Raw genomic sequence first — 14,323 nt, 5'->3', positions numbered from 1 at the left:
GCTGGGATTCTATGACCCCAGCTGACTTCCTGCCCTTTGGGCAGGGGGCTGGACTCGATGATCTCCCGAGGTCCCCTCCAGCCCTAATGTCTATGAAATCTATGAAATCTATGTAGAGATGGGAAAACTCTTACTATGTGAGCCATATTAATGCTGTTGCTACTGTCCATCTTCTAGTTAAATATCTATATACACATTCTATGAATGTGAAAGCATCACTTCAAATTTATGCTTTGTGTAAAAAAATCAGGGAAGGTAATAAATTCCTTGGCACTTCCATAAACTGATAAAGGGTTGTGAAGTCCTTCCAGATGTATTTCTGGGGGCACCAAGTTACATTTCTTTTGTTTGTGTGTTTTATCATCTTAGAGGAGGACTGATTTTTTTTCTTTCTGGAAGTTAAATCCATTGATACTAGTGTGTTTAAAAGAAACAATAAAATAACTTTCCTTTTGCATGTATGTCCCCCAGGGGAAAGCTGGGGACATGCTGCTACCATCCGTTTAATCTTGCACTGGGACAACAATCAGAGGTAAGTGAAAATACAGGTCAGCATGCGGCATGTAGAAAGGGCTCCTGTTAGCTGAGTTTCGGGTGCAGGTACACATGTACTATGGAGTACCTTAACTCTATATTAAAAGTGGTGCAGATACATGTCAAGCAGCCTTATACTGGTGTGAGTCATTCTACTCTGAGATAAAGATACCCCTCAAAAAGTGAAGAGTAACTGGGCACATCTACACATGCGATTAATGCTGCTAAGTAAACTCTGGTGCCGGAGTTTATTGCTCCTGGGTGTGCCATGTTTGCATATGTGCCTAGGACTGCAGCCCCATATCCATTTGCTCTTGTGCCCCAGGCAGGCCTGTGAGGATCTTACACGTGCATTGTGGCAGAGTAAATAATTCCACCACATGATACACTTGTGTCTGGTAGTACTGTCTGTCCTACGGTGGAGTTAATTAGCTTACTCTGTCCCAGTAGCACCGCACATATAGATGGTGACATTTTACTGTGGAGCAAATTAGCTCCACAGTAAGCATCTTGTATAGATGTGCCCACTCCTTTTAATAATTTTTATCTCAAGAGTAGCTCATTGTTAACTGTCTGCCTGCTACCTGGCTGCTCCAGAGCCAGGCTCTGTAATAACACCTTCTGCAGGTAGCTAGCTTGGGAGAGCTGGTCATGTTTCCACTCTTTATTACAGAATAAAATTCAGGGCAAATAGCTCTATAGTAACCATGGTATATGCCCAGAAGCTCTATTTCAAGTTGACTTCGGACTTGACTTTGATTCCATGTGTTGTCCCATCTCTGGACAGGTAGGGCAAGACATCCCTATGCTGCAGTTCAGCCCTTAGGTAAGGTGATTGTCTGGATCACAGACTCTTTCCTTCATTGTGGTCAGCATGCAACAGCATTACTGCATTGTCTCTTTAGTGTCACAGCCTCACAGCAGCTCTTCAGACGCAAGGAATTTGGAGACTGTTGGATGACAAAAAGAAAACCAAAAAAACAGTACTTTTGGCTGTCTTCACCCATGGACCTCAGAGCTCAATGAATCAGTTTTACTCTCCCCACTTTGTAGGCAGAGGAAAAACAAACCTTTTTGTGTTGTAGTAAAACCATAGGCAAGTGGCTAAGCACCTGATACAAAAACTAAAGAGGTCATTGAAGACTTTCCTCTTGTGTAGTGACTTGTGCGAGGATAGAACCCAAATAATCTGACCCATAGTCCCTTCTGCTGGACATTTCTGCTCCCTAATGCAGGATTTCTCTAATAAAAATTGGACGGACCCCTAAAAACACTAAATGATGAGTGCCAAGCTTAGTAGAGGAGGTGGGAATGGAGGGAAGAAATCCCCCTTGAAACAGTTTTCATTCCTCCTTCTGTCCCAGTGGGTCTGTGTAGGGGAACCTTCTAGGCTCCATGGAGCAAGGCTGAACAGTTTCAGCTTATTTGCTAAACATGACTTTCTTTTGGAGGCTTCCACTTTTTTTTCCTCCCTTGCTTGTCTGCTTTGTTCTTATCTGAGTGAGGCAGGCAGAGCATCTGTAGCAGGTTCCTTGCTTAGGAGTTATTTTAGAAAAGCTCTTACAAAGAGGAAAGTGGCATCAACATGTGGATTGTAGAAAAAATAAGTTAATTTGTAAATGCACACAGCAAATAAAGTGAGGACCTTCTTCCTTCAAGATCATGCTGGAAAGGCTGAAGCATAATTAACAGAAAGAAAAAGCAAAAGGGCTAAATTTGCATAAAACAACATTCCTTCTTGACCTTGTAGAACAAGACTTGCAAAGCTAGAATAGGTCTGAATGCAGTAGGCTATTTTAGGCGGAATGTTAAAGTCCAACAAGATGAAATAACCTGATTCTGCTGTATATATGAATGGCCTAACTACAACCAATGATCCATGCAGGCTTTGCTATCACGGTTTATATAGGCTGTTACTGAGGAGCTCATGTGACTGTTTGAGAGTCCGCCGCCTTGTTCATTATGCTTTGGCTAAACATGATACCTACCTCTCTCTTTCCCCTCCTCCAGTCCTGGAAATTTGTCAGTGCTTAATTACACTGGGCCTTGTTGCTGTGAGAACAGACCTGGTTGAGTCAGAGGCACGCAGCAGAACTTCAGCCGAGTGCCTATAAAAGCATGGCTTCTGCTGCTTGAGAATGAGGCTATTCTGTAAAGTACAACCCACCACTTAAATGTTCTAAGGAATTCCCTATGTAGCTCATATGAAGTAGCAATCTTCCTCGGGCTGTAATTACGTGCTCTCTAATAGAATGGCACCTCAGGGAGAAAAACACCCCTAAAAATAATTAACAGGATCCTTGGCAGGGTATCTTAGTGCAAAAAGTGACAGATTGTTCAAGGTAGAACGTTTGCCCTGTCAGTTTCTCAGGGAAAGGTGTGAATGTGGAGGTGTGTGCATGGAGCCTGGCAGCAGCCCTGGGGTGGTTGGGAGGGGGGGAAATTGTGATATTTAGCTGTTTTCTGGTTATTGATTTGTATTACAGTAGCACCTAGAGGCCCCCCGTGCCAGGCACTATACAGACGTGTCAGAGAGCCACTGCTTCAGACCTTAGCATTCAAAAAGAGAAGACTGACAAATAGGTAGAAAAGATACAAGGGAGGTGATTTGCCCAAGGATACCTCTCAGGTCAGTGGCAGGGCCAGAAACAGAGGGCAGGTCTCCTGTGCCCTAATCACTATATACCAAATACATCCCTAATGACTATACTACATTCACAGACCTGAGAAATAGGAGGGATGCCTCTCTAATTGCTCCTTGAGAACTGTATTTTCTCTACTGGCTAGAAACCTGTAACCAGCACTCAAAGGATCAACAAAAAATCTGTTGCTTAATGGACTAGAGCAGAGTTGTACTCCAAATGCCTTTTTGAAGTGAAGTATGTGATGATTATTTGAGTGGGAGGCAAGATCTGTGCTCTAAAGAGTTTGCACTCTAAACAGACAACAGGCAGAATAAGGCCAAGGGAAGAAGAATGGGTACCTTGTATGTATCATAGTTTTCACAAGTTTGGGACAAGTTAGTGCCCTGTGTGTAGGGTTGGAGTAGTGTTATAATTGTGATGGTCCATGAGAATTCTTCTAGTTGTTGTACATCACTGGGCAGACTTCTAGGTGTAGCTGGATTTGAAAGCTGTTTAGACCCAGCAGCATCTGCTGAGAACAAGAAGGCTCCTGAATGCTCTGGGAAGTCTGGGCACTTCACCTAGATGCATAAAAGGAATCAGCTGGATGCTGTCCTATTTTGAAAATCTGGCCCTAGAGTTCACCTTACACTTGGGCACCGTTTTTGTTTATGCTTCAAGAGAGGCATCTTTTAATCCATTACTCCATTATTAAGTGCAGAGTTAATCCCAACCATACTATGGGGAAATAAGAGCGCCTCATGATATGAGAAATCATTTAATTGTAGATGTTAACATTACCCTTTAACTGAACTGTCTAAGAATCTCACTAGTGACCTAGGCTATATCTGTGTTGTTTGGAAGCTTGGTAAATGTACTGTGCTAAAGGTTTAATAGTGTTAATAAGACCTGTTTTGTTTCACCAGGTTGGCAACATTATACAAATCGCCGAGTCAGAAGGAGTCAACAGTACCATACTGTGTTACCGTTAGTATTGAATTTGTGGGAGGACTTTGGAGGCGGGAGGAGAGATTTAGCCAGAAGAAGCATTCACAGATGTGTTTTTAGCTCCAAGGAAGCCAGTTTGGTCTTTTGGAAAGTTGCGTTTGGAACCCGATAGCAGAAATAGTCATACCAGTGTGAAATTACATATTAGGAACGTAGGACTGGAAGAGACTTTTCTGCCTCTTAAAACTAGATAGGTTTTTTGACCTTAACTACTCTCCTCTTGGGACACTGTTGCAGAACCTCACTCCTTTGATTGTTAAAACTTTCCAGATTTCAGCCTAAATATATTCATAGTAACTCTATATCCATTTGCTCTTGTGTCAATGTTGTCCTTTAGCTTTTACTAATTCTGTCCTTTCTGATGCTTTCTTCTGATCCCAGTGTCTTGATAAAATGCAGTTATCCTGCTTCTCAGCCTTTATTAGGTTAAACAAGTCAGCCTTTTTAGTCTCCTCCTGGTCCATTTTCCTGATCGTATGATTAGCCCTTCACTGCTCTAGTTTAAATTAATCTTTCTTGACCGTGGATGACCAGAACTGTAAACGGTATTCTAGAAGAGATCTCACCAGTCTCCTGTATAACGGCATTCAGGTTTCCCTGCATCTTCTGGAAATACTTTGTTTAATTTATCTTAAGGTCAGATTTACCATTTTCACGGCTTACTCACATGGCTGGTTCACAGTCTTCCTGTTCCTCTGTCATTTTCAGTTTTTAGCAGAAATTTTTAGTTTCAGCCCCTTTGTGAACACTGCAGTAATACTTTTTGTGAAGATGGGTGCTGCACATTGTGGAGCACAAGTGATTTATGTGTCAATACTAGGCATTATTACCTAAGTTCTCTTTGGATGAAAGCCATTCTCAACTCATTGCTTCAAGTGTCACTTATGCAGTTACATGTAATAACTGTTTGCCATGTGTGCTCATGGAAACATGTTGCCATAGCATTTCTTGCAGATTTTTAATGCTGCCCATAATATCTGAGGTTTTCAGACTCCTGAACAGAAATCCAAGATTTTTGTTCATGTCTTAAGGTACAAACCTTGGTAGAAGAAATACGTACAATATTCACTTTAGTCCTACCGAAGGTTCTAATTACTTTTTCCTTCCAGTTTGATTTTGTAACGTTCCTCCATACAATCTCAAAATACAGGTTTGAATACACTCTAATCAGAGATTAGTTGCAGTTTTAAATTACCCAGGTGTTGAGCCTTAGTCCTGTTTCAATGCAGACTTCAGAGACTGGATACATTCTATGAGTGATAAGTACAGAATACGCAGTTATTTCTTCCATGAAAATCAGATTTGACAGTAGCTGTCCAATGTGACCATTCCTTATTATCGCCTTAGTAGTCAGACTGGCACTTGTAAATATCCATTCACTGCTGCAAAATATGATCCAACATGTCTTTACCCAGGAATAAAAAATCTGGTCTTGGGCCCAGATCTTCAAAAGTTCTTAGGTGTTGTATGCCCACTAATTTCTAGAGGAGTTAGAAACCCAAATATCTTTGAGGATCTGTCTCTTCCATGTTTTACATGGGATTTAGTAACCAAGACTCCGCTCTTTTGACAGGACTCCCTACTGGCACACTGGCAAGTCAGTTTACATCTCTACCTCTGTAGTTTCCTTACCTGTGAAATGGGGATTAAATGACTTAACCGTCTTACAGAGATTTTGTGGATTCATTACATAATATTTAACATGTAAAGCACAGTAAGTGCTAAATACTGTGAATTTCTGTGTAATGGATAAATAGATTGTAATGTTCCCCCAACCTTCCCAGTTTTTATCAACTTGTAGTTCAACCGTTGGAGATGGCGAAACAAAACTTGTCATTTTTTGCAGCCAGTTTAAATTCTGTAAACATAGAAGCCTTAGGCATCTGAGACCTGAGCAACATTCAGCTGATTTATAATACCTCAATTTTTTTTTGTTATACTTTGCTATAGAACAGAGATGGATTAAAGACTGGTCACCTTGGTGATCACTGGCCATTCTGATTTTTGAGTGTCCAAGCAACCTTTTGAAGGCTGAGTCCCTTTTGCTCATTAACGGGGACTGAAAAGTATGAGGCCAAAAGACAATGAAGCAAAAAATCCATAGGAACTGCATACTTTTATCTTTGCACTGCTTACACAACTACCAGAATGCCTAGTGTGTTGGACTGAGTGGATTCTTGGCTACAGATCCACTTTTGTACCAAACAGAAATGGCAGAGATCAGATGCAAACAGCAGTGAAATACTAAATTTTAAGATTCCCCATTGTACAATTTAGAATGACACTTGAGCTGCTTAAAATAGCAGAAGGGCTGTATAAGTTCTGTCCTTGTGGCATCTCTTCCTGTTTGTTCCTTTTTTAAAAAACTAAAATAGTAGACCGCATGAGGTGAGACTTTTAGAAATAGATTAGAAATACAGCAATTGGAGATCAGTCAAAGCATGTTTACTGGTTTCATTTCATCTTGGATTGGTCTTGCACATAGGACTTACTGGCATCTCATGGAGTCACACACTTGATAGTAATTCTTCCTTCTTTTTCACACTGCATCAACCTGAAATGTCAGCTCTTCTGAAATACTGTCACCGCCCCCCCCATCCCCCAAGTCTCTGCTTGAGCATTCAGGGTCCCCACAAGGAGTTTTTCTTCTGATTAGCCCCTTTGTCTTTTCGAGGCCCTCGCATTGTAGCTACAATCCTTCCATGGGATTCCTTTTGTGAACTGTCAACACTGCTCCTTCATTCTCCAGAGAGGTCAATATGAGATGCTCCCAGCATAACATGAGTAGTTAGGAGGCACAAAGGCAGAACAAAAGCAAGGGCTGTCACTTCACAAGGCATAAGATGCCATTTTTCCAGATGCCTGCATCGTAATTATACCTTGATAGGTACAAACTTAACAGGCACAAATTCTGAACCATGAACAAATGCCATGGTGCTGATGCCAAACAATCGCATCCTTTTCAGCTCTCTACTCTGTGCCTTGTGTCTTGCTTAGGCCACTTCCGCATTTGACCCACACTTGTTCTTTAGCAGATAGAGGCACCTCCTAGCATGTTCCATGAACCACTGTTGTTGGCCATGAGTGCTCTTGCTTCTACAGCTTCAGTCTGAAAAATCTCATGAACTAGATTCAGACCCACTCTTTGCTAACTGTACAGGATCCCATTGCAGTGGTCAAATAAAACTAAGCAAACAGTTTTGCCCCAAGTTTTAAACATTCTCTTGTTAGCATTCAAGTGCAGCTCTCACTCTGCAGCCTGCAGTTTTTGCCCCTCACTTCTTGCTTAAGTGAGGGCTGGAGGATTTGGCCTTTAATTTGTTGAAATACGCAGCATAAATTAATTTAGAGAAGCAAGTGTGCTCCATAGCCATAGGGCCCATTAGTAACAAAATGAAAATGCTGGCCTGATTGGGGATGGGAAAATATCTTTAAAAATAAAATGAGGAGTGAGAGCTTATTAGCTAGCCTGTGCAAGGAAGAGCTTCCTTTAGAATTCTGAGCGCAGCCTGAATTAGAAACATTTTAAGCCACGTCTCTAAAATAAATTGCAAGAGCAGACCTGATTCTGATCCATTTGTACCAGTTTACACCAGGGTAAGTGAGATCGCAATTGGACCTCCGCCAGTTTTTGTTTGTTTCTTGTAGCCTCATGGCTTTCGGGATGTGCAGCCTCCACCTCCAAGCCAAACCCCTGAAGGATCTGAAATGAACCCTCGCAAACGGCCACGGATAGAAGAGGACAAACAGTAGCATTTCAGAAGCTAAACTTTGCTAAAGATGTTATGTATGGAAATGTTTATACTGCAAACTTGGGACCAACCCACAGGCACCCAAGAGACTGGTTTTTAACCAAAATTGTTGCTTCACAAATTATTCTCATATTAAAGCCAGAACATCCATGCTTGCTCAGATGTTTAGTTTTATCGTGCCGTTGGCTTTTTTAATAAAAAATTTAAAATTTTCTACAAAAAGGGACTTCTTATTTGGGTAGTGAATGTTATAACACAGTCCTACTCTGAGCACAAAAAAACCTCCTACTCCCTCAGCGAAACAATGGCATCCACTATGGGATATCTAATGACAGGTCTTGATTTTTCCTTTTTCTGTGTGCACTGAATTTCCAAAGGACTCCATGTAGCAGTTTGCTTACATGCATCAAGCCAGGGACAAATTCAGTGAGACTTATGCTTGTGTTTCAAAAGTTAAGCATATGGTTTATATGCTTTGCTGAATCAGGTCTTTGGCCATTAGATAGTGGGGAGTCCTGGACCAAAGAACTGTAGCACTGTAATCAACATCCCGTTTAATCTGTTACTGGCCACTGCAGAGACAGGACACTGGACTAGATTGATATAAGATTTAGTCCAGTCTGGCAATGTCTACAGTCTCTCCTGGTGAATAGGAACCGTTCTTTGCCACACATCTCAGCTATGTGGCTAGACAACCTTGAGCTTCCACGCTGCCCTTTTTCAAATACAGGATTTAGTATGGAAATTCTAATTACAATATCAGGGCCTGTTTTGTTTGTGGTGCTAATTTAATTTAGAAGAGAGATGGGTTTCTCAGAAGCCAGGAATACATTAGCAGCTCTAAAATATAAACCAAATGAAAGGAACAGCTCTGCCTACTGCGAATAACCAGCAAGAATCTGTTCTCTTTCACAGAAAACAAACCTGTAGTAAGATTATAATGCAAGGGGAAAATATCTCATTTTCAAAATTCAAAATATTAATTATTGTCAATCTATTGGGTATCAATAGTCATAGTATCTGGGTAAATTTTAGGAGGTTTATATATAAGAGCAAATATTTCCCTCAACAAAGGCCACTGTATGTCTTGCACGCACGCACACACACTTTCTCTCTCTCTCTCTCTCTCTCTTTCTCCCCCCCTTCCTTTGCAGCACAGAAATTGATATCAGTATAGCTGGGAAAACCTAGCCAGCAGACTAAATGTGGGAGTCAGCATCTCTAATTTTTAATTTGGTAATTCACACTAAAATTGACTTTGCCTTGAAACAAAATTCAGTGTGGAATATGAGTCATAAAACCTCTCTATTTAAAATGCCAAAAAAAGAGTGGCAGTGATTTTTGGATCATTATAGTGTTTAGATATAATTTGCATAATAAAATATTCCAGGGAAGAAAAATTCAATTGCCATTCTGAGAATTGGGCTTTGTCAAAATTTAAAATCCATGAGTCAGGGAGAGCTTTCCAGCAGGAGTGACATAGAGGAAGAAAGACGGCGGCACTTGTGACTCAGACAAACATTTCAATGCAGGAGACACAGGCAAACAAAAGGATTCTACTGCATGTGATGTCAGCAAGCAAATGCTTCATTTGGGAATAATAGCTTCCTACGTATTGCAGTGCCGGACGAGGGGGGAAGGTCTGATACAGAATGCATGCCTGCATAGCTATATAGAAAACTGCCCTGGTTAAGGGGATCACAATCACATTTTAAAAAACACTAGCAATGGCTAGTGATGCATGTACTGATAGTAGCTACACACTGTTGTTATATTTATGGAAAACATCTATTTCAGTCTAATTAATTGACCTTTCTCTACTTTTAAAGTATGCCATACTTTCTTCCTCCATCTTCACAGAGAATATTGAAAGACCTGTCCTCCTTTTTTAATACGAATATCAGCTGGCCACACATTTTTATTACAGTACTACAGTGCTGTACAGTACAGTAGAGGTCCCAGCTGAGTCCGCAGTGCTGTTTTATGATAGGACAAACTGTTTTGTTTGAGTAATATATGGATGTCCGAATATTCTAGAAGTCATTGTCGAAATAAAATGATAATATAGTGATGGGCTAAGAGTAGAAATCAGAAACCCCTCAAGGCTATACAAGGGGTTGCCTATACTGGAAAGTTTTGCAGGTTTCTGAATAAGTCACACTGGTGCAATACAATTTTTACACCAGAGCATCATGTGCATTGTAGGGGCTTGCAGTGCTGCAATTACATTGTCATAGCTACACCATAGCAAAATTCCCCAGGGGAGCCCAGCCCTTGAGAAAAGAATCTGATGGTTGAAACAATGCTCAGTTGGCCAGACTCTATTTTTATCTGTGCCAGAAACACTGCAGGAGACAGTGGAGCACCTCCAGATAACACTTGAGTAAGAGAAGATTTTGGCCCTTTATCTCAACAGTTAATTACCCTGTGTGAGGTGTTTTCTTCTGTGTGTATGAATGTGGCTAGAACTCTCTTTTGTATCTCGTATATTATTTCAGAGTATCCCTGTGCTAAACAAAATGGCTTAAAAGGCAATTTTACAACTTCATGAACTAAGAGACTAGCTCTCCAAGTTCACAGCATTCATCCAAAAGTAAAATCTCATCTTGTTTGGTTTGTTGCTAAGATGCTGTTTGTCTCAAATACGGAAACTTTAAAGATCATGCAGAGTTTACTATTATTCAATTTGGTACTTACACATAACACTTACTTATGGTGTGAGGAGCGATTATGTCACTACAACAAGGCTCCAGTCTCTACCACAGGACTTGGCAATAAAAACAGTGGCTGTGATGCGCCTCTCCCAACAGCAGAATGCTGCTTTGAAATACTTTATTTTGGGAAGACAAAACGAACATTTTATTTCCTCCTGACTCTATGAGGTCTCTGCTTTGAAAACAACTTTCTCCATTAGAAAGCACTAGGAAACCAATTATCTTCCAAGGAGAATAAATGTAAGAAGCATGGGGAGGAAATATGCTTTGACGACGTGTGTGGATATGTGGTCAGGCTTCAAGTTATGGGACCAAACCTGCTGCCATAGAAGTCTATGTCAAAACTCCTGTTGACTGCAGAGGAGGAAAGTTCAGGTCTTTTATTTGGAGGGCAATCCTGGGAACAAAGAAATACATCAGCTCTCCTGCTGGATTCCAAGCACTGTTGCGTTGGTAGTGATCAGCGGCCAGCTATGGTGGGAAAGATTTGTATAATGTCCTAAGACTGGTCAGTCTCTTGGTCAAGTTCCTATTAGATGCCTGTTCCCCAGCCAGGGGAACAATACTTTGAAATACTTTGTTCTAGGAAGTATAGAGGTAATTCAACATCATCTATTGACATGAGTTCTTAAGAGTTGCCTTGGAGTCTTAGAAAGGAACAACTTTCCAGACACAGATGCGTAGGAACGTCCTAAGATACTATTGATTGTGGTATGATGACATTAAAAACTGGTGACTGAAGGTAGGCCAAAAGACTTTTGAAATTTTGGACTCAGTTTTCAAATACATTTCTCAGCTGGAAAAAGTAGTAATTGCAGTTGATTAGAGACTAAACCCAGAAAGTGAACTGGAGCTTGAAATAACTTGTAAACTAGGGTCTTCTCACTGTATTTAGTTAATTCAGTTGCTGTCCTTGTTCTCAGCCAATTTATGTCAGTTTAGTTATGAAGAGGAGTGATAGTCTCACTGAGCTTTGAGAGGCATAACAAGAATTAGGAATATTTGCCTTGCTTATGGAAAATATTTACTATATTTGTGTATTTTTTGTGAAGTAAGTTTTTTTAACTGCGTTCGTGTCTTTCATCTCATGTTAGTAAGATATGTAAACTCAGTACTGTATAAAGAATTTGAATGCTATGCAACAGTATATTAGAAATATATGCAATGCTGTTATTGACTTAAGCTGGTCAAATTCAATAACAGAGCTCCCTATTAAAATGAGAATCGCATATTCTATGTGCAAAATGCTTGGTGATATTTGCTTTGACGCTGGCTCCATTTGACCCCAAACACAAATTTAGCTTCCAGAATGCCTTATTGTTTGTTGTGGAGGCCTCTGCTTTTAAACAAATCACTTCAGAAAAACAATCTGTCTAGTCCTGTGATGTTCATCAGCATAGTATAAAAATATATCACGTAGGTATATTAAAGCACCTCCAAATACTCCCTGATGTTCCCAAATATTTTCTACATCCCAACGTGCTAGAGTTTTTCTTTCACAGTTAAAAAGAAGTACTTCTTTGTGCACTTCCATACAATTCAGGTCACCTCCCCAAGGCCTGCTCAAATTCTGCTACACTATACTGCACTTGTACTTCTGCTTTTTATTCAAGACAGACATTAGCATTTTGACCACAAGGTCAGGGTGTGGGTAATGTTAAAAAAGGTTTTTTTCATTACTTCTGACATGTAATTACATCCTTGTCATCTGGAGTTTCCTAGTTTAACCATTTGGCTACAAATTTGTTGATAAATATGCCACACTCCTCATTAACTCTTTAAGTAGGGATGATAAGTATCAGAGTGTAAATGTCAGTTTTACTAACATAGTTTTCCATATATGCCATTATAAACCTAATTTGTTATGTAAAGGGTCTCTGAAGGTTGGATATTAAAAGAAGGCTTTTTTAAAGGTACACATTAAAGGTGACCTGGAAAGAAATAAAATCATGTTTGTGCCCTTTTTCTGCTCCTATGTAATGAGTGAAGAAAGCTTGAAAGGTGGAGGGTTGATTTCTTGTTTTTAGAGGGTGGAGAGAGATAACTTTTACTTTCAAACACGATGTCTTGCCTACTGTGTGTGTTGAGCAAGACACCACAGGCCACTGGGCTACTGGTAGAACTTTAATAGCACACATGCCAGGGATGAATCTTGAGCCATGTACAGGAGTAAGGAATATACCATCAGACTGCTTAACATTTCTTGAAGCAGGTTCTGGTCCCTTTGTGGTACTCTGGAAGAACAAAGGAGGTGGATCTGCTCTGCTGAGAATTTCACCAGCACAAGGGGAGCTCTCAGCACACCAGCTCCTGAGCTACCAGCATCCCACTCCCAATCACGGAGAGAGGAGATCATACAATGCTCTTATTATCCTTACTAGGCATACAGTTCTCAACCAACTTCATCCCAGGCTGCCCAAAACTACATCGAGACTAAGACCAACAGGAGAGTGAAGCCTTTAATAGACTTCCGTTATGCTGAATCTTGATGCAGCAAAGAATTTGGTTGTTAGTTTATAAGTTTGGTCACATCAGCTTAAGATACCAGACAAGCTCTTGACAAACTTTTTTGCGGGAAAAAATGTTTTTGTGAAAGCTTTCCTACCAACCCCTCTACTTATAAGCTGAGAAAGCTCTTCCTCTTATTCACCAGTAAAATCAGGAAAGAAAAGACTTGATACTCCTTTTATTGCTCAGGCTAAAATAAAGCAAGCCCCCTCTCCCCCCCCCCACACACACTTTTTTGGCAATTAAATCATCCTAATCTTTTCCTACACACCATACAAAAGCCTATAAAGGATATAAGCATCTTTGTTTTTTGCAGGACACCTTGAAAACTCATCTTGTACCTGACAATATGCTGAACACTTAAGTCTTTCAGCTCCAAACTTCTATTGTTTTCAGCTAACCTTGTGGTACAGGAACAATCCTTTCTAAAATTTAGCTCCCAGCGTGTCTACACATTCATTAAGGTGTAGTAGTTACTGTGCATATAGTTTAGTACTTGCTTAATGAAGTACTGAAAACATCATGTCAGAGTCAAATGTGCCACGCACAGATCACGCCTTTACAAGAGAGAGAACTCTAGTTAGATTGTTCTTTCAGGACAAAAGTAAGTTGATGGTGTTGCTACTTTGTGTAGCAATTGCCCACTATACTGTCTTATCATCATGAATAAAGGGCAAGCTTTTGGCTTCCTAGCTTGGCCACATCACCCACGATTACCATATGTTCCATATTGGTGGTTAATAAGAATTGTTTTCTTCTTTTCTTCGAGAAACAAATGTCACATGGTTTAGATCTGTAACCTCTTCATTTAATAACAGAACAAAAAAGAAAAAGCTAACTTGACCTGTAGTATCAAAATTTGACTATGTATCCTGAGTACAAAGTTGTACTCTATTTAATTTTAATTAGTGTTCTTTTGCAATTAGACAAATGATGAAAAGCACATGGGGACTGCCAAGGTGAATCAAGAGCATCTAGTAACTGTAACATAATAATATGAAAGAGAACAGGTTATCATTCTCAGATATTTTCCATATGCTGTTAAACTGGACTAAGAAATGCATTTTTTGAGAGAGTCCAAATTAAAATGAAGGGAGAGAGCATGCACTGTTTGATTATTTTTTCTTGGAAAGCCTTGATTGCTTATTATTATTCTGAATAGCTACATATTATTATGTAATAT

The 14,323-nt window shown here is 40.1% G+C and overlaps 1 protein-coding gene across 3 annotated transcripts in view; it reads left to right on the top strand.

The window, feature by feature from the left end:
* The window catches only part of RAD51C (RAD51 paralog C), a 20,064-nt gene extending 11,933 nt beyond the window's left edge, over nucleotides 1-8,131 (top strand). Inside the window, exons 7-9 of one of the 3 annotated variants that reach the window (XM_019545715.1) lie at nucleotides 472-532; nucleotides 4,085-4,127; nucleotides 7,815-8,131. In XM_019545715.1, coding sequence (XP_019401260.1) covers nucleotides 472-532; nucleotides 4,085-4,127; nucleotides 7,815-7,919 — 209 coding nt within the window. In that variant the 3' untranslated portion in view covers nucleotides 7,920-8,131. Of the gene's footprint in view, nucleotides 1-471; nucleotides 533-1,321; nucleotides 1,361-4,084; nucleotides 4,146-7,814 lie in introns of those variants that run through there. The other 2 variants (XM_019545714.1, XM_019545716.1) reach the window with 2 other exon arrangements.
* The last annotated feature ends 6,192 nt before the right edge of the window (nucleotides 8,132-14,323 follow it).

The sequence above is a fragment of the Crocodylus porosus genome, unplaced genomic scaffold (assembly GCF_001723895.1).
Source record: "Crocodylus porosus isolate Cpor-Errol unplaced genomic scaffold, CroPor_comp1, whole genome shotgun sequence".
Taxonomy (NCBI): Eukaryota; Metazoa; Chordata; order Crocodylia; family Crocodylidae; genus Crocodylus; species Crocodylus porosus.
The sequence above is the reverse complement of the archived record's forward strand: the minus strand, read 5'-3'. Positions and strand labels throughout refer to the sequence as shown.